We start from the raw sequence: 23,841 nt of genomic DNA, 5'->3' as shown, positions 1-23,841 counted from the left end.
TACCCAATAATGATGTTCTTACTGTTAGTCATAGTGGTGATATCAAAATTAATGATTCTCTAACTCTTAAAGATGTTCTATATGTTCCTAAATTCAAGCTTAATATTATTTCTGTGAGCTGCCTCATTCATGACAGTATTGCTTCTATTTTTTTCCAAACTGATGGCTTTCATATTCAGGAAAATCTCACCAAGAAAATGATTGGCAAGGGTAGAGTCAAAAATGGTCTCTACATGTTGGATCCTACACCTAAAGATGCACATGTGTGCACGGTTCCCGCTGACATATGGCATTCAAGGCTAGGACATCCTTCTAAGAATCGCCTATCTTTACTAAGCAATACTTTGAAGTGTAATTTTGATTCTTTACACAAAAAACTGCCATGCTATGTTTGTCCCTTAGCAAAACAAAGAAAATTGCCTTTTTCTAATAATACTACCTTTTCTACTAATAAATTTGACTTGATACATTGTGATATTTGGGGTCCATATCATATTCCTTCATATTCTAATCATAAATACTTTCTCACTCTTGTTGATGATCATACCCGATTCACATGGATATATTTGCTTCAACATAAATCTGATGTTTCCACTATCATACCACAATTTTTATCTTATATTCAAACACAATTTAATTGTGTTTTCAAAAAATTTAGATCTGATAATGCACCTGAATTAGTCTTTAAAGATCTTTTCTTAAAATATGGCATAATGCATGATTTCACTTGTGTCGAAACACCTGAACAAAACGCTATTGCCGAAAGAAAACATCAGCATCTTTTAAATGTAGCCCGTGCTCTATATTTTCAATCTAAGGTTCCTATACGTTTTTGGACAGATTGTCTAATGACAGCTGTGTTTCTCATCAACCGCACTCCCACACCAAACCTTGGAAACAAAACTCCTTACGAATTACTTTTTGATGAATTACCTGATTATACTAATATGAGAAGTTTTGGTTGTCTTGTGTTTGCTTCAACTCTTACAGCTCATAGAACAAAGTTTGAACCACGAGCTCGGACATGTGTTTTCATAGGCTACCCAAAAGGAATCAAAGGATACAAACTCTATGACATAAACTCTAAGCAAATCTTTATCTCAAGAAATGTTGTTTTTCATGAAAGTATATATCCTTTTCATAAATTGAATAATGACACAAGCATGCTTGATCCTTTTTCAAATATGGTTTTACCAACATCTAATGTTTCTCTAACACCTATTCAAGATTTTCCTCCTACAGGTACTAGAATTTCTGCCACTAATGATGCTTTGCAGGAACATATACCAGCAGCAATGGACAAGAACACACCAGTCCATACATCAGTTCCTGCTTCTTTTTCTGCATCTGAACCTATTTCACCAGCAGCAAGCGATCCATTAGTCACACCAGATTCTCCCAAGTCACCTTCGGATGCCCCTGCTGTTGTGCCATGTGATCCCACAAACAGTGAACATACTTCATCTCAGAATTTAAGACGCTCCAGCAGAGCCTCTAAACCACCACAATATCTTAGAGATTATGAATGCCACTCTGTCATAAATGACAGATCTTCTACTCCTCATCCTCTTGATAAATTTCTATCTTATAATAAGCTTTCTGATTCTCACAAGGCTTTTATCCTTGCAGTAACAGCTCTCTTTGAACCAACTTCATACAACCAGGCTGTTCATATCAAGATCTGGAATCAAGCTATGCAAACCGAGATCTTTGCCCTCCTCAAAAACAAAACATGGACCGTTGTTCCCTTACCACCAAACAAACGTGCCATTGGTTGTCGTTGGGTATACAAAATCAAATATAATAGTGATGGATCCGTAGAAAGATGCAAAGCTCGCCTAGTTGCACAAGGATATACTCAACAAGAAGGACTTGATTTTTTTGACACTTTTTCTCCAGTTGCTAAGATGGTCACTTTCAAATTGCTCTTAGCCATTTCAACAATCAAACAATGGCCCATTCTTCAACTTGACATCAACAACGCTTTTCTCAATGGAGACCTTCAAGAAGAAGTCTACATGACACTCCCACAAGGACTTCCACTACCTACTGATGTCCCCTCCAATACAACACTTGTTTGCAAATTGCACAAGTCCATTTATGGCCTTAAACAATCATCAAGGCAATGGTATCGCAAACTTTCTGATGCTCTTCTAGCTGATGGTTTCCAACAATCAAAGGCTGATTATACCTTATTTACTAAAGGATCACAAGACACTTTCATCGCTCTTCTTGTTTACGTGGATGATATAATCATCACTGGACCTAGCCTACACCTTCTCCATCAATTACAAGAGACTCTCAACAACAAATTCAGCCTGAAGGCTCTCGGCCCCTTAAAATACTTCCTTGGTTTTGAGATAGCCCGGTCTAGTGAAGGACTTTTTCTATCTCAACGAAAGTACACTATTCAATTACTTGAAGACACTGGATACATAGGTAGTAAACCTACCAAAACACCTATGGATCCAAGACTAAAGCTAGATGATGAGCAAGGAGAACCACTTGATAACCCCTCTTCATATCGACAATTGATTGGCCGCCTTCTCTACTTAACATTGTCTAGACCCGACATCACCTATGCTGTCAACAATCTTAGTCAGTTCATGGCTAAGCCTCACACTCCTCATCTACAAGCTGTTCACCATTTGATTCGATACCTTAAAGGTAGCCCCGGCCAGGGTCTTCTTTACACTACTACCTCCTCCTTACACCTTAGAGGATTTTCTGATTCTGATTGGGCATCTTGCCCCACTACTCGAAGATCCACCACGGGATTTTGTGTCTTTTTAGGCGACTGTCTCATCTCATGGCGCACCAAGAAGCAGCCTACTATCTCCAAAAGTTCAGCTGAAGCTGAATACCGAGCCCTTGCTGCCACTGGTAGCGAATTAACTTGGCTTCAATATCTTCTTCAAGATTTTCAAGTTTCCCAAAATGGTCCAGCCTTCATATATTGTGACAATCGCTCCGCCATCCACATCGCCAACAACCCCACTTTTCATGAGCGCACCAAACATATCGAACTTGATTGTCACTTCATTCGTGACAAAATCAAGAATTCCACCATACGGCTCATCCCTGTCAACAGCTCTCTTCAACTTGCTGATGCCTTTACAAAACCGCTGCCTTCTACTATTCTCTCTTCTCATATTGCCAAGATGTCCGTTCATGACATATACCGTCCATCTTGAGGGGGGGATATTAGAATATCAACAACATTATTTAGTTCAGTTTGTTATTACTGTTATGTGTGTCAGTAGGTTGTTATTTCTGTTGTTAGTTAGCTTAGTTGTTAACAGTTCTTTTCCCTATTTTGTGGTGTTTAAGTTAAGTCGGTTCCCCTGTTCTAGGATAGTTGTTTTCTTTCTCTGTTTTGTAATTGCTATATATAGCTTTGTTTCCTCTGTAACAATTAATTCATTCAATATACAATTTTCTTTTCTTTTCTTCTTCGCATTAATAAAAAATCACATCCTAAAATATGTCAAAGTTTTAGAAAAATAAATAATAATTATTATTATGATTTGATAATAATAAGTTGACTAGTATCTTTTATATTAATTTGGCATATTCACCAAGAACAAATTCAGAAAATAAGACATGCACATACACTGAGAAACTTATGAATATTTGGTTAAATGAATCGTGCTAAAGCATTGGTCTTAATATATATATGTTTATAGAAAATAGAAAAATCTATGACCACTTGTGAGTTGGCAATGCTTTTCAACAAATTTGATAACATTATCTAATTTATTAAAAATAGGTTGAAAAAAGTTGTCCACTACAAATAATCATAGGAAAATGTTAAGGACATTTTAAGGTGTGAATTATTACCATAGATAATATATTATTTTTGATAAATTACATTAAATATATATTATTAGTGTATTTAAATATTAAATACAACTACAATAAAATCATAAAATAAAATATTTTAGGATTACTTTTTTTTTATTAGAATCATATGTATCTTTATATATTAAAAGTGCTTATCTAACGGCATTTCTTGGTTTAACAGAATATACTTTAAAAATAAAAGAATATTCTGTTAAATTTAACGATGTTAATAGGTTTGATCTCCCGTTAACAAATAAACCCAATAATTAAACCCAAAAAATTAAACAATCTTTTTTTAATTAAACCCATAATTAGTTTTCGATCAACCCAAATATCATCCGATTCACCCGCTTTGATGGAATCAATCTTTCCACCCTTCTCTCTCTCTCTCACTTTGTTATTAAAAAGATTCAATAATTATTATTTATTCTTTATTATTCTTTTTTTTTTGTTGCATCATTACAGATATTTTTTTTAGAAATTAAATTATAGGCAGGCTATAAATTTAGATCTTTAGAGCTAAACTTTCACGATGTACTTATATTTATTTTTTTTTAGTTTTTTCCAAATTTTATTTCCACATTGGCAAAATGAAAAATTACAAAAAAAAAAAGCCTAAATAAATAAATAATACTATATTCTTTGGAAGTGTGTATTTTTTTCGAGAACAGAAAATTGTAACCCCTTCAAAAAAAAAAATATTGTTAAATATCTCTGCATATTATCATTATTAATTTCATATCATATTCCACACTTGCTTCCCTATTCAAAAAGACCTATCTTTCGATCTTGCTAATTTCTTCCCCATAAATTATCGGACTTGCTCGGAGATCTTCGGGTACTCTTTTAATTTTCTTGTTATTATTGTTAATTACAAATTTAGCTTTGTATGTTGTTAAATTATTGAAGCCTACGTGTTTGTAAATCTATTTTCTTCTTATTGTTGGGTGGATTTGATTAATTTCGATTTTGTAGTTTGGGTTTTCAAGTGGCTTTGTAACGATCCTATGGAGTTCCACATTAGCATATAGGATGAATTAGGTCGACAAATATATAGTTTCTGCGAAAATTTGAGCCACATAGACTTGATAATTTTTTTAGTTTATTTGTGTATTTATGCGATTTTTTTTTTATGAATGACTCTTTTTAAAAATAAATATGTTTATATAAATTTAAATTTAAACTCTATATAAAATAATACTTTTTTTTTTCTAGAAACATAAAGTTAGAGACTAATTTCATTAACAATCATCAATATAAAATTTAAACTCTATATTAAAAAATACCTTTTTTTTTAGAAACATAAAGCTACATACTAATTTCATTAATAATCATCAATATAAATATTTAAGTATGAATAAATCAGAACAATTCAAAATCAGAACAAATAAATATTCAAGCATTTCAATAACTTCATAAACAAATAAATCAAAACAATTCAAAATCTCAAATCAAGAAAATTAAAAGTTTAGATTTATAATCTTTACAAATATGAAAAAATTAAATAAATCTATCTGCCGTTGCTTAGTTACTGAATTCTTAAACAAAAACCACTAGAACTTATATAAAACTAATATTTACGTGGCGACTCTTCTAGTAATAATTATAAATACTAAAAAAATTTCGCCCCAAATATTCTTAAATCTAAATAACTATGCTCATTATTATAAGCTATATTCCCAACACTTTATTAAATTAACTTCCTTTCATATCTCTTAAATCTAATAAATAGAAGTTATGCCATCATAAAAGAGGGCATTATACATTAATAAAAGGATTTTTTTTTTTTTTTTGTAAAATAATAGTTTTTTTTTTTTTGAAAGGTATGTGAAATAATAGTTTACAGTTACACAGCCTAGAATGCATTAAAATACTATTTTTTTGAGACAAAAATAGAATAAAAATGTATATTTAATTATTTATAAAAATTGGAGAATGAAATATCTACAGTTTATCTGCTTTCTGTTTCAAAGTCAAGAAAAGTTCTCATTTTTTTCTGTTACTCATTCATTCTTAAATTACTTTTATTAAAAAAATAAATAATTTTTATATTTTCATTTTCTCTAATTCCCTCCTTTCTTTCTGTATAACATTTATACTCGCTTTCTAGATATTTGGGTTTTAAATCGGCCATTTTCTAAACAAGACTGGGTTTTTAATCTAGGTCGAGATCGAGCACCCTGTAAGGAATGCCGGTGAGATTATGATTGATACAGCTTTTTGGTGAGTCAGCTTTTGATGGGTTTGGCTCGCTTTTTTGTGTTTTCCAATTATGAACATCAATCGATCTCTGTAGTTTTGGCAACCCCAGCTGTTGATTCGTGAAAAAGGTTTGATTTTTCTTATTTTCGATCGTTTTCTAGTATTGGGTATTGTTCTGTTTGAGGATTTTGTCTGGTTTTGGAGGTTCTTGTTGATATTTATTGAAATGGGTTTGAGAAGCTTTTGGCTATGGTAGAGAGGAAGAGGATTGTATTGTAGTTGCTTTGTTTTTTTTTTTTTTTTTTGGGTTTTTGGTAGAAATGAAAAGACCAAAAGGTGAACCTCCGGTGTCTAGGAGGTTCAGATTATCACACCTTTTGTTGGTTATAGCAGCATTATACTTGGTTTTCATATCATTTAAGTTTCCCCAGTTTTTAGAGAGTGCAGCAGTGTTGAATGGTGATGATAGTTATATTGAATTGGATGGAACAAAGATTAGGAACTCTGAAGATTCAGAGATAAACAAACCTTTTTTCAGTTCTGTTTATAAGGATACATTTCACCGGAAATTAGAAGATAACCAAAACCAAGATGCCCCAGTAAGGCCTAGTAAGGAACCATTGGAAGAGGAGAGAAATGGCTCTGCACCTATTAGACCTCTTCAACATCGGTATGGTCGAATAACTGGTGATATCATGAGAAGGATAAATAGGACTAACAATTTGTCATTGCTTGAGAGAATGGCAGATGAGGCTTGGACATTAGGTTTGAAGGCTTGGGATGAGTTGGATAAACTTGATGTAAAGGAGACTGCTGAGACATCTATGATCGAGGGAAAGCCGGAGTCTTGTCCTTCTTGGTTATCAATGAGTGGAGAAGAATTGGCAGTGGGAGATAAAGTGATGTTCCTTCCTTGTGGGCTTGCTGCTGGTTCTTCTATCACATTAGTGGGAACACCTCATTATGCTCATCAGGAGTTTGTGCCCCAGCTCGCGAAGTTGAGGCGTGGTGATCCACTGGTTATGGTTTCACAATTCATGGTTGAATTGCAAGGTTTGAAGGCAGTGGATGGAGAGGACCCGCCGAAGATTATGCACTTGAATCCTCGACTGAAAGGAGATTGGAGCCACAGGCCAGTCATTGAGCACAACACTTGTTACAGGATGCAATGGGGAGGAGCTCAAAGGTGTGATGGTTTACCATCCAAAAGTGACGAAGACATGCTTGGTATGTTATATATTGTTTACTATATATATACTTGTCTTTTTATTAATGCATAGAAGAACACATTATTTAATCCATCCAGTTAAGGATTACTGTAGATACTTTTATGTATGAAGAAAGTATTTTATAAGATTGGGAAAATATAAATCATTTACTACTGAAGTTGTTGATCCTAAGGAGCCTACCCAAAGGTTCAGGTCGGTTTGTAGGAAGTGGGCAATCGATACATTTTTGTATTTTGATGAGAAGTTATTGACCTCTACAAGCTTTTACTAAAATTTTAAGCTTCTTATTTCTAAATTCTTGCTTGTATTCTTAACTTATGCTTTTACCTTCTTTTTCACCATTCTTGCTTGTGTCTTGTAATTGTTTTCGCAAATGTCGCCAGTTAAACTTATGTTCTCTTATCTCTGCATAGTCAGGACTCAAGTCACCCTAGCATTGTATTTGTTATAATGTGTTTCTAACCGTATGTTTGGCAGTTGATGGATTTCGGAGATGTGAAAAGTGGATGAGGAATGATATTGTAGACTCAAAGGAGTCCAAGACAACCTCATGGTTTAAGCGATTCATAGGACGTGAGCAAAAGCCAGAAGTGACCTGGCCATTTCCATTTGTGGAGGGTAGACTCTTTGTTTTGACCATACGTGCCGGTGTAGAAGGATATCATATTACTGTTGGGGGTAGGCATGTGACCTCATTTCCATATCGAACGGTAATTAGTTGCATATATCACGAGCATGTTATTAACTTATTAGAGCCTTTTGACTTTATTACAGCTGTTTTTCCCTTCTTTACTTTGTTTCCCAATTTATTGTATGAAACATTAAAGTTCTTTCTTCGTTTGACATTTTTCTCTATACACATTTAGGGTTTTACACTGGAAGATGCAACGGGGTTAGCAGTTAAAGGAGAAGTGGATATTCATTCAGTGTATGCTACGTCTCTTCCTGCTTCACATCCAAGTTTCTCCCCTCGAAGAGTATTAGAAATGTCGGAGAAGTGGAAATCCCATCCTGTACCTAAACACCCTGTTCAGGTTTTCATCGGAGTTCTCTCAGCAACCAATCACTTTGCAGAGCGGATGGCTGTGAGAAAAACTTGGATGCAATCATCAGCAATCAAATCTTCACGTGTAGTAGTACGCTTCTTTGTTGCACTGGTAAGGATTTCGCTATTATGTTTGTCATCAATAATTAGCATATTGTTTTGAGCGAAAGGTTGAATGATTGAAATCAGAAGCAAAGTTGTAGCTAGCAAAATGATTCTGCAGAATATATTACTTGTCTGATACAAATTTCAGTATTGGAATCCCAAGAAAAAGAACTAAAAATAGTCGGTATTGTCAAAATGAGAGAGATAGTGAATGTGTACTAGATCTTCGGAAAGAAATGAATTTCATGCTAATGTGAAGCGGGGAAGTGGGGAACTAGGTTACTTTTCGGTTTTTAGCTGAGATTGTATTTTTTAGCTGGTGGATCTTTTAAGGTATGAAATATTTAAGTTAAGACTGTAGTATAGTTAATTTTCGTATTATAACATTGTATGGTATGTTTTTCGAACTTAGATCAAGTAATACTAGAAGCAAGTGAAGTAATTTTCAATGATACATACCATACTGATTTACTGTGAACCAAAGGGTATGCCATTCCATGTTTATATTTTAATGAGTGTTAGCAGTTCAGAAGGCTCGGGTTCTAAATGTTGAAGTTTGGGAGTTCTTTGAAGTTTAATTAGTTAGAAGGCTTCGATACACTCGTATTTCTTTGAAGATGTGTCTGCTTGCATTTAGAAGTGATTCTCTTTTTTAATAGAAAACATTGTAGTACATGTTACCTTTCGTAAGTGGTTGAAACTATAACTTAACGAAGTAGCTTAAGGCACTAGATACCCGTTTATTACTTAGTTTTAATTGTTGAGTTCGATAAGTTTAGATTATGATATTAATTAATAGATAATTACAAGAACATATAAGCATCTTTGTGTAAAGACAATTTGTTTTTTTGTTTTCGAAGTTATTCGATCATCATGTTCTTTCAATATATGATGTTTATACTCGTTTGTAAAATGGATGTTTAGAATCCGAGGAAGGAGGTGAATTTGATGATGAAGAAGGAGGCTGCTTACTTCGGTGATATTGTGATTTTACCCTTCATGGATCGCTACGAGCTTGTTGTTCTTAAAACTATTGCTATTTGTGAGTATGGGGTAAGTAGTTCTCATTAAACTTGACTCATTATTCTTTCAATACTCAATAGATTGGAAATTTATTGTGTTGGGTCTGAGTTTTTATTGCTTCTGATCAAATAGTCTTGAATATGTTAATGCAGGTTCAGAATGTGACGGCTGCATACATCATGAAGTGTGATGATGACACATTTATAAGGGTGGACACTGTTTTGAAAGAGATCGAGGGCATCTCTCGCAAAAAATCTCTTTACATGGGCAATCTTAACCTCTTGCATCGTCCTCTCAGAAGTGGTAAATGGGCGGTAACTTACGAGGTATGCAAGTTGGCTTGCTTTTGTGCTACCTGCTTTGGATTTGTTGCTTAAGTTAAGTTAAAATTTTCGTTTTACTTAAAAGTTCTATTGTTTGATTGTGACAGGAATGGCCAGAAGAAGTTTATCCTCCATATGCCAATGGTCCTGGATACATTATTTCAAGTGACATTGCCAAATTTGTTGTGTCTCAACATGGAAACAGAAGCCTAAGGGTTAGTTTCTATTCTCTCTCTCTCTCGCCCTCTGTGATTTCGGTACCCCCTTTACTACTTTCTCTGCTAATCAATGTTCTTCTGTTTGCTTCATCTAGCTTTTCAAGATGGAAGATGTGAGCATGGGAATGTGGGTCGAACAATTCAACAGCACGATCGCAGCCGTCCAATATTCCCATAATTGGAAGTTTTGTCAGTATGGTTGTTTAGTAGATTATTATACTGCACATTACCAATCCCCAAGGCAAATGATTTGTCTTTGGGATAAGTTGGCTAGAGGAAGAGCTCATTGTTGTAACTTTAGATAAGAAAAAGAAAGAAGCATTTCGAGTTTGTTGAAAATATTATGAAACTTTTCTTTTTCTTCTTCTTCTTTTCGATTTCGTATAGTCTTTTCCTGGCTTATTTTTTGTCCATATGTTCCATTAAGTTATGAATCTTATCAATGAATTTTGTAAGCAGTGAATGATTGCTTGCTGATTTTTGCCCCTATGTTCAAACCAAGTTATGAATTTCTGAGCATTGCTTGTCAAGTGAGTCATCATAGTAAGGTTGATTTCGGTTTCAACGGTATCCAGTTGGACCTGAGTTCATCGCGTTAAACCAACCCGAACCTGCCATGTATGCGCCAACACATAGACCGACACACTGTTGAAATACATGAGCACAGTTAACTGTACATAACCAAATTGGGTTACTTCTAAACCACTAGCCTACCAAATCAAACCAGTTCAGCTTGATAATTCACCGGACCGGCTAAGCTCGATAGGTTACCGGACCAGTTAAGCGCTTGGTCCGGTACAGTAGGTAGGATTTTCTAATGGGGAGTTTTTATTTTTATGATATTTTCTGGTGAAATTTAAAAAATAAAATAAAATAAAATAAAAAAATAAAAAAAAATTATGTGAAAAATTCAAAGAAGTTGGAAGAAATATGGAAAAACAGTTAAGGGTAACAATTTTTTTTTTCCTTCATAATTTGTAACTTTTTAAATTTAGGTTACTGTTTCTAGAATAGTTAGCCTTTTAATTTTACTAGTTCTTCATAAAACCATAACATTTATCCTTAGATGAAAGAATAAATTGTAATCTGAAATAATAAGAATAAGATTGTGAGGAAGAAAGAACAAACATCATTTCAATGCAACAGTTGGTTGAGTTGCTTGATTCACAAGGATGTTTGTTGATCTTACAACATAATCAATGCCATAATTGTCTTAATAGATAAATATTCTTTCTTCTATGTTTAACCATATAAAATTAAGAATTCATTTGCTGTCATACTTAAAAGTCTAGTCTAAATAAAGGTGATATACTATATATATATTCAGAAATAAATTCTACAACTTAAGAAAATAGTGTTCTCAAAATTGTTTGAAATATATTATATCAATTATTTTGGTTAAATTAAAATTTTATTTTATTTTATTTTATTTTTTTTCTGTTTTACTTATATAGATCTGTTATATATTATTTATTTAAGTCTTGATTTGATTATGAAAATAATAAGAAAGTGAAGCTTCTAACATTTTTTTTTCGAGTGATGAGCATGAATAAAATTATTGATAAACTCTAATTATTTTTAGGAAAAGTTTGCGGCGAAATCTCTTTTATGTTTAATTTTTATACACTAATTAACTCTTTTATATTTTTGTTTGGTGGTAAAATTCCCTTAAATTTAATTTTCTTTGAAAATTTAAGGTTTTAGTTAGATATTACTGTTAAATACTAACTGGATTATTACTGTATTGACTTCGAGATTTTATCAGTTGATATTTAACGTTAATATTTAACTAGCGTGTCAAATTTGTAAAGAAAAATTGTAACGTCCCCGCTTCAAGCCTCCATTAGGTCCTTACACCCACGAAATGAATGGCTCTTATACACGAGTACGTTACTCTGGCTGCTTCATGGATTGATGACTGACCTTACAGACCAACACGAGTGTTTCCAGCGTGCTTTGTCCTCACTCACACGCATCCTGGGAAAACTTCCCAGGAGGTCACCCATCCTTGAAATTGCTTCAGGCCAAGCACGCTTAAGTGTGGAGTTCTTTCGTGATGGGCTACCGAAAAACAAGATGCACCTTGTTGATATAGGTAGTACCAATCAATCCATTTAAGCTATCTTCAATTGTGTAGTCCCATACCTACACAGTTTCAGAATCATCCCACTTGACCTTACCCAGGCGGTGTGGGATTGTACAGCTTACCCGGTATTTCCCCTTACGGATCACGGGACTACTGACTGTCACAATCACCCCCCCTTACGGGGTCCGATGTCCTCGTCGACCACACTTCCGGCTGGGTCAAGGCTCTGATACCATTTGTAACGTCCCCGCTTCAAGCCTCCATTGGGTCCTTACACCCACGGCATGAATGGCTCTTATACACGAGTACGTTACTCTGGCTGCTTCATGGATTGATGACTGACCCTACAGACCAATACGAGTGTTTCCAGCTTGCTTTGTCCTCACTCACACGCATCCTGGGAAAACTTCCTAAGAGGTCACCCATCCTTAAAATTGCTCCAGGCCAAGCACGCTTAATGTGGAGTTCTTTCGTGATGGGCTACCGAAAAACAAGATGCACCTTGTTGATATAGGTAGTATCAATCAATCCATTTAAGCTCTCTTCAACTGTGTAGTCCCATACTTACACAGTCTCAGAATCATCCCACTTGACCTTACCCAGGCGGTGTGGGATTGTACAGCTTACCCGGTATTTCCCCTTACGGATCACGGGACTACTGACTGTCACAAAAATAAACTTAAAGGGGTTTTGTCAACAAAAAAAGATAAAAGAGTTAAGTGTATAAAAATTAAAACATATGGGGGTTTCGCTGCAAAATGCTCTTTTTAGGGCAGATGACAAACTAGTTTGGATGGATAATTTTTCTTTTTCACTAACAAAAAAGTTACGTTTAGTGACAACCTTTTAGTCATAACATAAATTTTTTGTGACTAAATGTGACTTTTAGTTACAACAAAAAGTTACTTTTGAATAAAACATATTATTTAGATGCAAGTTGTCACCAATTTAGTTTTAGACTAGTTGTGACTAAAAATATATTTAGTCACAACAATTTGTGATTTTTAACTGATACCTTTAGCTATGAACCTTTTAGTCACAATATATATAGGAATAACAATTTATAATTAGTCACAGCTTTTTATTTTTAGTCACAAGTTTTGTTATGACTAAAGTAATATTTTTTGTAGTGTTTTCTATAATATATTAAACGTTGATTATTTTTAATGAATGTTCATTTCTCAAAAAAAAAAAAAAAAATTATAAATTGATTTCAATTTAATTTCGTGAACATGTTGAACATAAATGATATAAGAATATAATAACTGGATTGTACTATATTGTATTAAAGAGAAATTTGCGGCAAAAATCCTTATATAGTTTACTTTGTTGCACTTAAATATTTATATAATTTTTTTGGTGGCGAAAATCTTTATATATTTCATTTTGTTGCACTTAAAGCAACTTCAGTGGGAATACTTTAGAGAATGTTTGATGACATGAATACCATGTTTGCATGTATACTTACCATTAGAGTGAAAAAGAATGTCAAATATTGATGACTAAATCATAATACAATATTATTTTAATAATTTTAGAGGTGTTTATTATTAGAATATTTTAAGATAAAAAATACCAAAAGTGAAAGAGTGATAACATAAAATATTATATTTTTAGGTAATGTGGTAGCTTTTGACAACTTTAGAGATGCTCTTAAATCCCTATGTAAATTTTTTAGGGATAAAAGTTCCTATGTAATCATTATTAGTCCTTTTGTTGTTACAAATTAACTATTGTTACATCTAATGTATAAGGATTAAATTTTTTACTATCAAATATGAACTATATAAAGATTTTTGCTGTTAAATAATCTATATATTAATTGCAACAAGATAAATTATATAAGTGTAACAAAGTAAACTATGTAGGAAATTTGGCCGCAAATATTCTTATATTAAATTATGTTTTATATTATATTTGTGTATAATGTAAAATTTTAATGTATTAAAATATTATATATATATATATTTAAAAATATATATATATATTATATGTATATGACCAAATATAATTCTTTATAAAAATACAATAGATAATTTAATTTAATATAATAAAATACAATACAATATAATTTATGTACCAAACAAAGGATCCTATTTTGTGACTAAGCAAGAAAAAATGAAGTTAGGAAAGTCATGAAGGTCAACATTTTGTTCTTTGAGGTAATCATAAGCAAACTATATATGATTAAATTTCGAGCTACATTATTATACAATTATATGATGAAACAATTACACTTTCATTTTTGGTTATTTAATACATTTCCTAAAAAGCAATGTGACAGCCATAAAGTCAATGATTTATCTTATCATGAATTTAAAGTACTCTCTCAAAGTACTTATTAAATACATTTAAAAAAAAAAGTACTTATTAAGTATAATATATAATGTTTTTAGCAAGAGGAGTACTTGCCTACTATGTTTCAATATTTATTAGGTCAAATTAACAAATAGTTCACATTTTTTTTTACATCTTAATTTCTAAAAGATTGGTTTCTCTGCATATTGTTTAATTTAAAATTGATTAACACAATTGATTTAATATTTTATTATTTGTGGACATTGGTTCAAGGGGAGTTTCTTAATTAAAATATTTTAATATTTTATTATTATTTTTTAGAAGAAAATATTTTTCGAGTGAATCACTTGGTCCTTCCTATAAGTTAATTATATTTAAATAATTTTAATTAAGAATAATAGCTATAGCCTATAGGTAACTTCATGTACAAAAATAAACTAGTAAACTAGTATGCCATTTTTGTTTTACAAAAATGTAACACGTTTATAAATTTGTAAACTTGTTTACAGTTTTATATTTGTAATTTTGACTCTGCATTTTTTGTCCAAATTGTAAGTTTTTTGTTTTGCAAGTTTTCATATTTTTGTAGCCTTTTTTTATATGTATATTTTTATAGATTTTCTAATAAATCTGGAAGCTGGTATATATTTATGGGATAATTACATAAAATTATTTTTTTTTGTAATTTTTTTACATTTTTAAGTTCAAAGATTTTCTTTTTTACATTTTTTACGGTGTTCTATAAACGAAAACAACATAAAATAACATAAAAATAAAATCTAAACAACAACAAATAATAAAAAATCAACAACAAATTAACAAGAATACAATATAAAAATTCATTAAAAAACTGTATTTTCTATAAATAAAATCATAAAAATTGTAAAAATATTTAAAATTTATTTTTATAATTTTTTTTTGTTATTTTTGTGTATTTGTGAAATAATCCTTATATTTATTCCCACAATAAGTAGATTTGATTATTTGATTTATTTTCAATTTTTTTAAAAAAACAAACCAATTAATTATGTTGTTGTTTTACACGACAAATTAAACCAACCTAGAAGCTAGGTACATGTTCCATCAGCACTAAACAAACAAAAATAAATATCATAAATATCATTTTTTTCAAAAAAAAAAAACAAATATATATTTTTGCTTGGAGAAATGGGATGGAATTTTCTTTAATCTCTTTTCCTTTTTGCTTTTTTTTTTTTTTTCTTTCCCTCTTTTCTCTTTTTGCTTAGTGATATTGGATATAGAATTTTAACCATAAATGGTATATTAACTATTAAGGATGGGTTTATAATCAAAGAATAATAGGGTTAGCTTTATTTTCCAATATGTCTGGAAAAAGACAGAATAATCCAACAATGAGTATTGATAATAACTTCATTTCGCAGCTCTTTTTACCAAATCATTTCACATCTACTTTGGATACTAAAATAACTTTAATTAATGAGTTCATGAATTGACCAAATTTGTAAGCCATGATTAAAATTATTTATATAATAAATTATTGTCCTCTTGTTTTTTTTTTTTTTGAGTAAAAATTATTGTCCTCTTTAGTAAGCCTAGAGATCACTAATTATAATAAGTCTATTTTAAATGTTTTATCATGATATATTTTCTTAATGATAGTGTTTAATGTTGTTGTGTAGCACACCCTCTATAATTTTTTTTTTAAGAAAAATTGGTGAGTGTTAAACAAAAAAATTTATTGGGTTCTTTATTAAAAAATATACAATATTTTTAAAAATTACTTAAAAATACATATATATTTTAGAAGAAAATATTTTGAAGTACTCAATGAAACTCCCTATTATACAAATATTTTTGTACACATATATATATAACATACAATATATCCATTTGTTCAAAAAGCATACAAGATATCCATATGATGGATTAATCTTTGGTCGTTCGAGCCCAAATTAAGTCACGATTTATTTTTTAAGAAAATGTTTTAATAAATAAGTTTTTTTTATGAAACGTTTTGCTTCTTAAACTATTTTTTTTTTTTTTGGACAAAATCTTTCCAAACTAAATAAATGGTTGAAAATATCTCCCTTTAATGACATTTTGCTCATTTTTAAAACAATTTACTGACAATAATTAATTATATAATTGATTGTAGTACAAAAATCTATTTAATTAACAACTTTAATCAATCCAAAATCCAATTTATTTATTATTTTTCCTACAAGAATAGTTATAAGAATACATGTACATATTTCTAAAATTCATATTGCTATTTTAAACTGAATCTACATCAACGATCAATAATATTTTTATATATTTCAAAAAGAATCTTTGCAACAAAAGAAAAAAGAGAGAGAACAAAACACTCATAATTTAGAAGACAAATCCTATTTATTCTTTTCTATTTTTGCATGAAGAACATCATGATCATTTTAGTTAGAAATAATAATTAATAAAACAGAGAATACAAAAGTGAAACATCCTAGATCCTATACGTGAAAAACGTTTAGAGTCCAATCCAGCTAATAAATAATAATAATATTATAAATGAAAAATGTCAATATAGTGAAATTAAGTATCAGGTCCCATATGATTTAATATAATAGCTTTTAAAAAGTATCGCTAGCCAATCGTAATGCAACATGTCAAGAAAGTGATAAGTACTGGTAGCTAATAGCAATCCTCATTATATATATATATAAGTACATAGGTACCCTATTTTTCATAATATATTTGAGTGAGTGTGTTTAGAGAGAGAGAAATGGATTTGAATTCGTTTCTAACATCGTTAGGAACGTACTGTCTGATATTTTTGATTTTGGTATTGCTTTACTCATGGATGTCGAGGTTGCCAGTAAACGCCGTCGTTTACTACCCCAATCTCATGAATAAAAAGTCCTCCAAATTACCCAAAGGGACCGGAACGACGTCGTTGGAGTTGGATCCGACTAAATACGGATCCGGATCGGGTTGCTGCAACCCGTTTGGGTGGATCGGAGATGCCGTTAATTCTAGTGAAGAGGATATTATCAACATGTCAGGAGTGGACACTGCTGTCTACTTCGTCTTCCTCACCACTAGTACGTATACATCTATAGATATATATATACATATATATATATTTGGTTATTAGTAACTAAATTTGTTGTAAGTAATATGTATAATTTGTTTGGCAGTTTTGAAAGTACTATTTTTAAGTGGGTTAGTTCTGCTACCAGTTCTTCTACCAGTTGCTGTCACTGATGATCGATTGCAACGCATCAAAGAAGAGATAGATGATGATCTTCCCCTTGATCTTCAAAAATTATCCATGGGAAATGTCGATGTATATATATATATACACTTAATTATACTAAATTCACACACACACTCTCTCTATATATATATATTTCATTTAACTTTATTTATTAGGATACTAATTATGGTCCATTCTGAATTTTAGGGGCTCCCATTTCAAATATGATATTTTTATAAAAAAAACTATACATAAAATATTATTTGAAAAATTTAGATAAAAAATTTGGAAAAAAAATTATTATAAAAATACATCAATATTAATATGGATTTTTTTATTTTTTTTTTTACCCTTTCAACTTAATTATTTTTTTTAGTTGTTTTATAGTTTATTATAGTTGTCACATTGTTTTACAGTTTATTTAATATGGTTGATTTACATTTTTGTATTATTTTTGATATTTTTTTTTAATATTTGTTGAGAAAAATGTATATAGTTTTATAATTTTAAAACTTTTCAAACGTATTTTTATAAATAAAAAATTAATTGTAATAAAACATAAGAAGAAAAAATATAGGAAAATTCTATAATGCACCGATACATCTCTATCTATATTAGTATCCAAAATAATTATTTAGTCAATTTTTTTCTCATGGTCGTGTAAATTATAGTTAGTTAAGACATCCTGCAAAATTTTAAAAAATTCAGAAAAATTTAACACGTTGAAAAACTGCGTTCAAACAGTGTGTTGTACGTGTGACTATTTTATTTTATACTTGTGTAAAATAAACTGTTTAAACATTATTTTCAATATTATAAATTATTCTGAATTTCTCAAAATTTTGTACGCTATCTTAAATAGTTATAAAATAAATGAATATGAAAAAAAAAAATTAGACTAAAAAATACTTCTGGATGCCGAAACAAGTAGAAGACGTGCATCAGTACATCTTTTTAAGGAGGTACATTGTAAAATCACCCAAAAAGATATTTTTTAAAATTCCCCACTATATATAGTATTGGGTGATTCTACAATGTACTCTTAAAAGGGGTGCACTGATGCACTCTTATTTATTTCAGCTTTCAGAAAAAATTTAGTCTATTTTTTTTTTCATATTTGTTTACGTTATAGTTATTCAAGATGTATATTTTACAAAATTTTGAGAAATTTGGAATAATTTATAATATAAAAAGTAGTGTTCAAACAATCTATTTTACACGTATATAAAATAAAATAGTCACGCGTGCAATACTTTTTGAACCCTATTTTCAGCGTGTTAAATTTTTTCAAATTTCTTTAAATTTTGCAAGATATCTTAAATAACTATAACTTACATGACCATGAGAAAAAATTTGACTAAAAAGTTATTTCGGATGCTAAAATAGATAAGAGTACATCAATGCATCCATTTAAAGAGAGTGCATTGTAGAATTTTTCTATAGTTTTGAATAATTGCAATTCACAAAAATTAATATTTCTTTGTTGTTATTTTGATTGTGTAGGAAAAAAGTAGAAGGTTGTGGGCATTTCTAGTAGGCGTGTACTGCGTTTCATTTGTTATTTATTACTTGTTGTGGAAGGCATACAAACATGTTGGTGGGTTGAGAGTGAAGGCATTAATGTCATCATCACAAGTGAAGCCTGAACAATATGCAGTTCTTGTTAGAGACATTCCTCTACACAAAACTAAATCTACAAAACAACAGGTTGATGCTTTTTTTAAGGACATTTATCCTAATACATTTTACAAATCAATGGTCGCCACTAACAATATTCAGGTATGTATATATAACATATATATTATTCTTTAATTATATATATTTAAGTATGTATTCTGTAATTATTTTTGTTTTTTTTTTTTTTATGTAAGTAAGGAATAAGAAATTGAGGTTATAAAGAAAGTAGGTCGGGGTTCGGGCCTAGGTCTAGATCTTGGACTGAAACGAGATCTAGGTTCGAAACTAGGTCTGGATCAGGGTCTGATTCCAAAATATTGATTGAAAATACAAATAAAATTTATAAAATATCTTAAATAATTACAATGTACATCCTCGTAAAAAAATAATTTAAATTATATATTATTCACATATCAAAAACATGATAAGAGTGCACTTATACACCAAATAATTTTCCAAAAGTATATATTTCCTCAACTCATTTTCTAGCAAGCAAGTTGAGTTTGTTGAACTCATCACAAAAACATTCTAATTCAATCTTATATATATACATAATATATAGGTGAATATTCTTTGGAAAAGATTAGAAAAGCAAAGAAAAAACCTTGCACAAGCTGAAACAATATATGAGGAGTCAAAAACAAAAGGCAAAAAATCACCATCATCATCTGAAGTAGCCAAAAGACCTACTCACAAATTAGGCTTTCTTGGACTATGTGGAAGAGAAGTAGACAGCATTGAACACTACACAAACAAAGTCAAAGAACTTGAATCCAAACATGAAGAAGAAAGAACAAAAACACTTAAAGATAAGCAATTAAATGCTGCATTAGTTTTCTTCACAAACAGAGTATCTGCAGCCTTAGCAGCTCAAAGCCTCCATGACAAATTGGTAGATGAATGGACAGTAACCGAAGCCCCCGAACCATCGCAACTCCTATGGAACAATCTTCGAATGAAGTTCTTCGAAAGACAACTAAGGAAATATGTTGTTTACTTCATTGTTGCTCTAACAATTTTATTTTACATGATCCCAATTGGGGTTGTGTCTGCTTTCACAACTTTGAAGAATTTGATGAAGCTTCTCCCATTTTTGAAGTTGGTTTTGAAAATGAGGATTGTGAGGACAGTGCTTGAGGCTTATTTGCCACAACTTGTGTTGATTGTGTTTATGTCTGTTTTGCCTATGTTGCTTTTGTTTCTTTCTAAGGCAGAAGGGGTTGCTTCTGTGAGCCATGCAGAGAGAGGTGCTGCTGGCAAGTTTTTTTACTTCACTGTGTTGAATGTGTTCATTGGTGTCACACTTGGTGGGACTTTGTTTAATACAATCAAAGAAATTCAGCAAGAACCAAACTCCATTGTTGAAATTCTTGCTAGTAGTATACCTCAAAATGCAGCCTTCTTTATCTCCTACGTTGCTCTAAAGTAAGAAAAGTATTTTTCTTTTTCAACGGTAAATACTATTTTGGATTTTGTGTTTTGCAAAAGTTACCGATTGACCTTTTATTTTGTTAAATGATAAAATAGACCTTATATTTTTCAAAATGGTAAAAATAGGACCCTGAGTTCAATTTTTGACAACTTGTTTTTAATATAACTAACTTGAAGACAATTCCTAACACGAATAGATATAAAAAATGTAAACAGTTTTGTCGTAACACCTTTAAATTAAATTATAATTAAATTTTATTTTGATAAAAAATCAGTTCAGAATCCTATTTGTAATATTTTGGAAAATACAAGGTCCATTTTGTCATTTAACAAAATAGATGATCTAATTAGTAACTTTTGCAAAACACAAGGTCTAAAATAATATTTACCCTTTTTTGAATTTTCCCATGGAATGAAAATGTGTAATTTTTATGTGTGTGTGATTAATTTCAGGTTTTTCGTGGGGTCTGGGGTTGAACTTTCTCGAATAGTTGCTGTGATTGCTTTTCATATAAAAAGAAAATTGATATTCAAGACAGAAGCAGAAGAAAAAGAAGCATGGCCAACAGGTGACCTTGGGTTTCATACAAAGGTTCCTGAAGACATGCTTGTTGTCACCATTGTTCTTTGCTACTCTGTTATTTCTCCAATTATTATTGCATTTGGCCTCGCACATGTTGCCATTGGATGGCTTGTCACACGTAATCAGGTACATATATTTATAAAAGGTTAATTAGGATTTTTTTCCTCCGAACATGTACCAAATCATATCTCATGAACTTTTTTGGCTGTTAAAAATTCTCTCTGAACTATTAAAATTGTTAGATTTAAAGACTTTTGTCTAATTTCATTCAATTTTATTGTTTCAAGAATTGTTTATGTACTAAACCATGTTCTCTAGACTTTGATATCTACCAAATCATGCCCCTTAAACTTTAATATGTACTAAATCATGCTCTCTGAACTTTCATCTTAAAATTTTTTTACTAAAATTAGACAAAATTTCGAGGGAAAAAAAATCCTAATTAACCTTTATAAAATTACATATATATATATAGAGATTATATTGATAGTGATCATAATTATGCATGCATGCATGCAATTAATAATGGTTGCAGGCTCTGAAAGTATATGTAACAAAATATGAAAGCTATGGAGAAATGTGGCCACACATGGTATTTCGAATCCTTGCAGCTATGATATTATACCAAGTGACCATGTTTGGTTACTTTGGAGTGAAGGAATTTGTGTACACACCACTCTTAGTCCCACTCCCAATCATCACTTTTCTCTTTGGCTTCATTGCACATAAGAAGTTTCATCGTTCATTCCACCACATTCCTCTCAAAATCGCAGCCATTGAACAATCTACCCAAGTAGATTTGGAACAAGTTTACACATCATTCATACCTCCAAGCTTGGAGATCAAACATCACGAACCAGCAGTTTGAATTAATATATATATATATATATATGTATAACTGTGCTTGATTATTCTTTATTGGTGTGGCATGAGGTTTTTGATTTCTGATAGTAATATTATCATGTATCCATGTTTTTGTGCTATATATATGTTAATGAAATTTGAATTTATATGTATACATTTCGTGTATATTAAACTTTTAAGTTTACTAATATTAAAAAAATAGGCACACTTTATATTCATACCCATAGTACCCTTCTCCCTTCTCTTCTCTTCTAACTTCACTGTCCATACTCCTCATTCTCATCTACTGGTCTGATGGAGTCTGATAATGGCCTGATGCTATCTATTTTTTTTTTTAATTTTTTTTTATGTTTTTGTACATAAAAAAAAGTAACATCGGACCACCATCGAACCATATTCTACATTTAAAGATGTTAAGCTCTATTCATTAAGCTCGTCAAGAAGGCATCATCAGACCGCCTTCGGACCATAGCATTGGACCACCATCGGACCACTATCAGACATTTGTCTACAACCTTTACTCATTTTAACAATAGAAAGTCATCGGGCCACCATCGAATCACCATCGGACTACTATCAAACCATATCATCATGCCAACATTGGAGCACCATCGGACCTTCGTCTTCAACCTTTACTCATTTTAACAACAGGAAGGTATCGGACCACCATCGGGCCTGGCAAAAAAATCTATTTTTTGCTTAAAACTCAAATCTTACCGTTTTCGACCCTAAATCTAACATCTACTCACAAATAATACAAACATTAGTTATACAATTTATTCCTTTAATAACATTGCCGATAGTGAAGCCGTGCTTGATAACGAAGTCCTTGGGTCCGTAGGTCGTTGGGTCCGCAGTGGTCATTAGGTCTGTGGGTCGTTGAGTCTATGGTCGTGGTGGTCGTGGACAGAAATGACCGAGGTTGTGAGTGGTGGGTTGTGGGTCGAGTTCTTGGGGTGAGTTCATAGAGCAAGAGAGATAAGGGAGAAAGAGAGAGAGAGTTAGGTGTTTGAAATAGGAGGGGTAGAATTGGATTTTATGAAATGTTAGACTATTTTGCCAATATGAGTTTACTTAGGTTTAGTGAAATAATTTTAATCTAATAAATGTATAAATAGTCAAATTTCCCTTATGTTACTTCACATTTTCTTTAACACTTTTATCAAACACAATGAAATCGGACACACTCTATTAAAAAAATCAATACAGATACTGGTGGCTCACGTGATCTTTCATTCTAAGAAATTTTTTATGTGTTTATATTATATAGTCATCTTGAGCAAATAACCGTTTTTTTTTCACTTTTTTCTTCCTCAAGTTCTCTCTATTTTTTTCCATTAAAATATAAGTTTTTTTATTTTATTTCTTATTCAGTTCTTCTTCTTCACATATTTACCTATTGGGAAAGATATTAAGTGAGATACAGTAATGACATTAACTTTAAATGTAATGGTAACTACAAATAAAATACGGTGATGATATGTTTTAAAATTATATGATAAATTTTTTGTAGATTTATTGTCTTCTTTCTGTTTTAGATCTCTATTTTGTGTAAGGATTGTTCAGTTTTTAATTTTTCTTCACTATAATGTACGTTAAAAAATTTGTGTACTTTTTTTTATATAAGAAATTGTATGTTGATTTTTTTAAAAATTTTGTATATAAATTTATTTTTTTTAATAAATATATATTAAAAA

At 31.0% G+C, this 23,841-nt stretch overlaps 2 protein-coding genes across 2 annotated transcripts; both read left to right on the top strand.

Annotated features, from left to right (window-relative positions):
* The first annotated feature begins 5,742 nt into the window (after positions 1 to 5,742).
* On the top strand, positions 5,743 to 10,518 carry LOC115697251 (hydroxyproline O-galactosyltransferase GALT2). Its single transcript, XM_030624181.2, has 7 exons — positions 5,743 to 7,272; positions 7,752 to 7,984; positions 8,141 to 8,431; positions 9,349 to 9,477; positions 9,600 to 9,773; positions 9,878 to 9,985; positions 10,084 to 10,518. Exons 1-7 carry the CDS (start codon positions 6,366 to 6,368, stop codon positions 10,291 to 10,293), a joined length of 2,052 nt encoding a protein of 683 aa, XP_030480041.2. The 5' UTR covers positions 5,743 to 6,365; the 3' UTR covers positions 10,294 to 10,518.
* A 6,541-nt stretch (positions 10,519 to 17,059) lies between these two features.
* On the top strand, positions 17,060 to 22,298 carry LOC115696850 (CSC1-like protein ERD4). The gene is made up of 6 exons (XM_030623734.2): positions 17,060 to 17,434; positions 17,531 to 17,679; positions 19,093 to 19,368; positions 19,829 to 20,691; positions 21,151 to 21,406; positions 21,816 to 22,298. The coding sequence occupies exons 1-6, from the start codon at positions 17,116 to 17,118 to the stop codon at positions 22,146 to 22,148; spliced, it is 2,196 nt and encodes a 731-aa protein (XP_030479594.2). The 5' UTR covers positions 17,060 to 17,115; the 3' UTR covers positions 22,149 to 22,298.
* Positions 22,299 to 23,841: the final 1,543 nt, after the last annotated feature.

Source organism: Cannabis sativa, chromosome 7 (assembly GCF_029168945.1).
Source record: "Cannabis sativa cultivar Pink pepper isolate KNU-18-1 chromosome 7, ASM2916894v1, whole genome shotgun sequence".
NCBI lineage: Eukaryota > Viridiplantae > Streptophyta > Magnoliopsida > Rosales > Cannabaceae > Cannabis > Cannabis sativa.
This window is presented reverse-complemented; position numbering and strand designations above follow the sequence as displayed.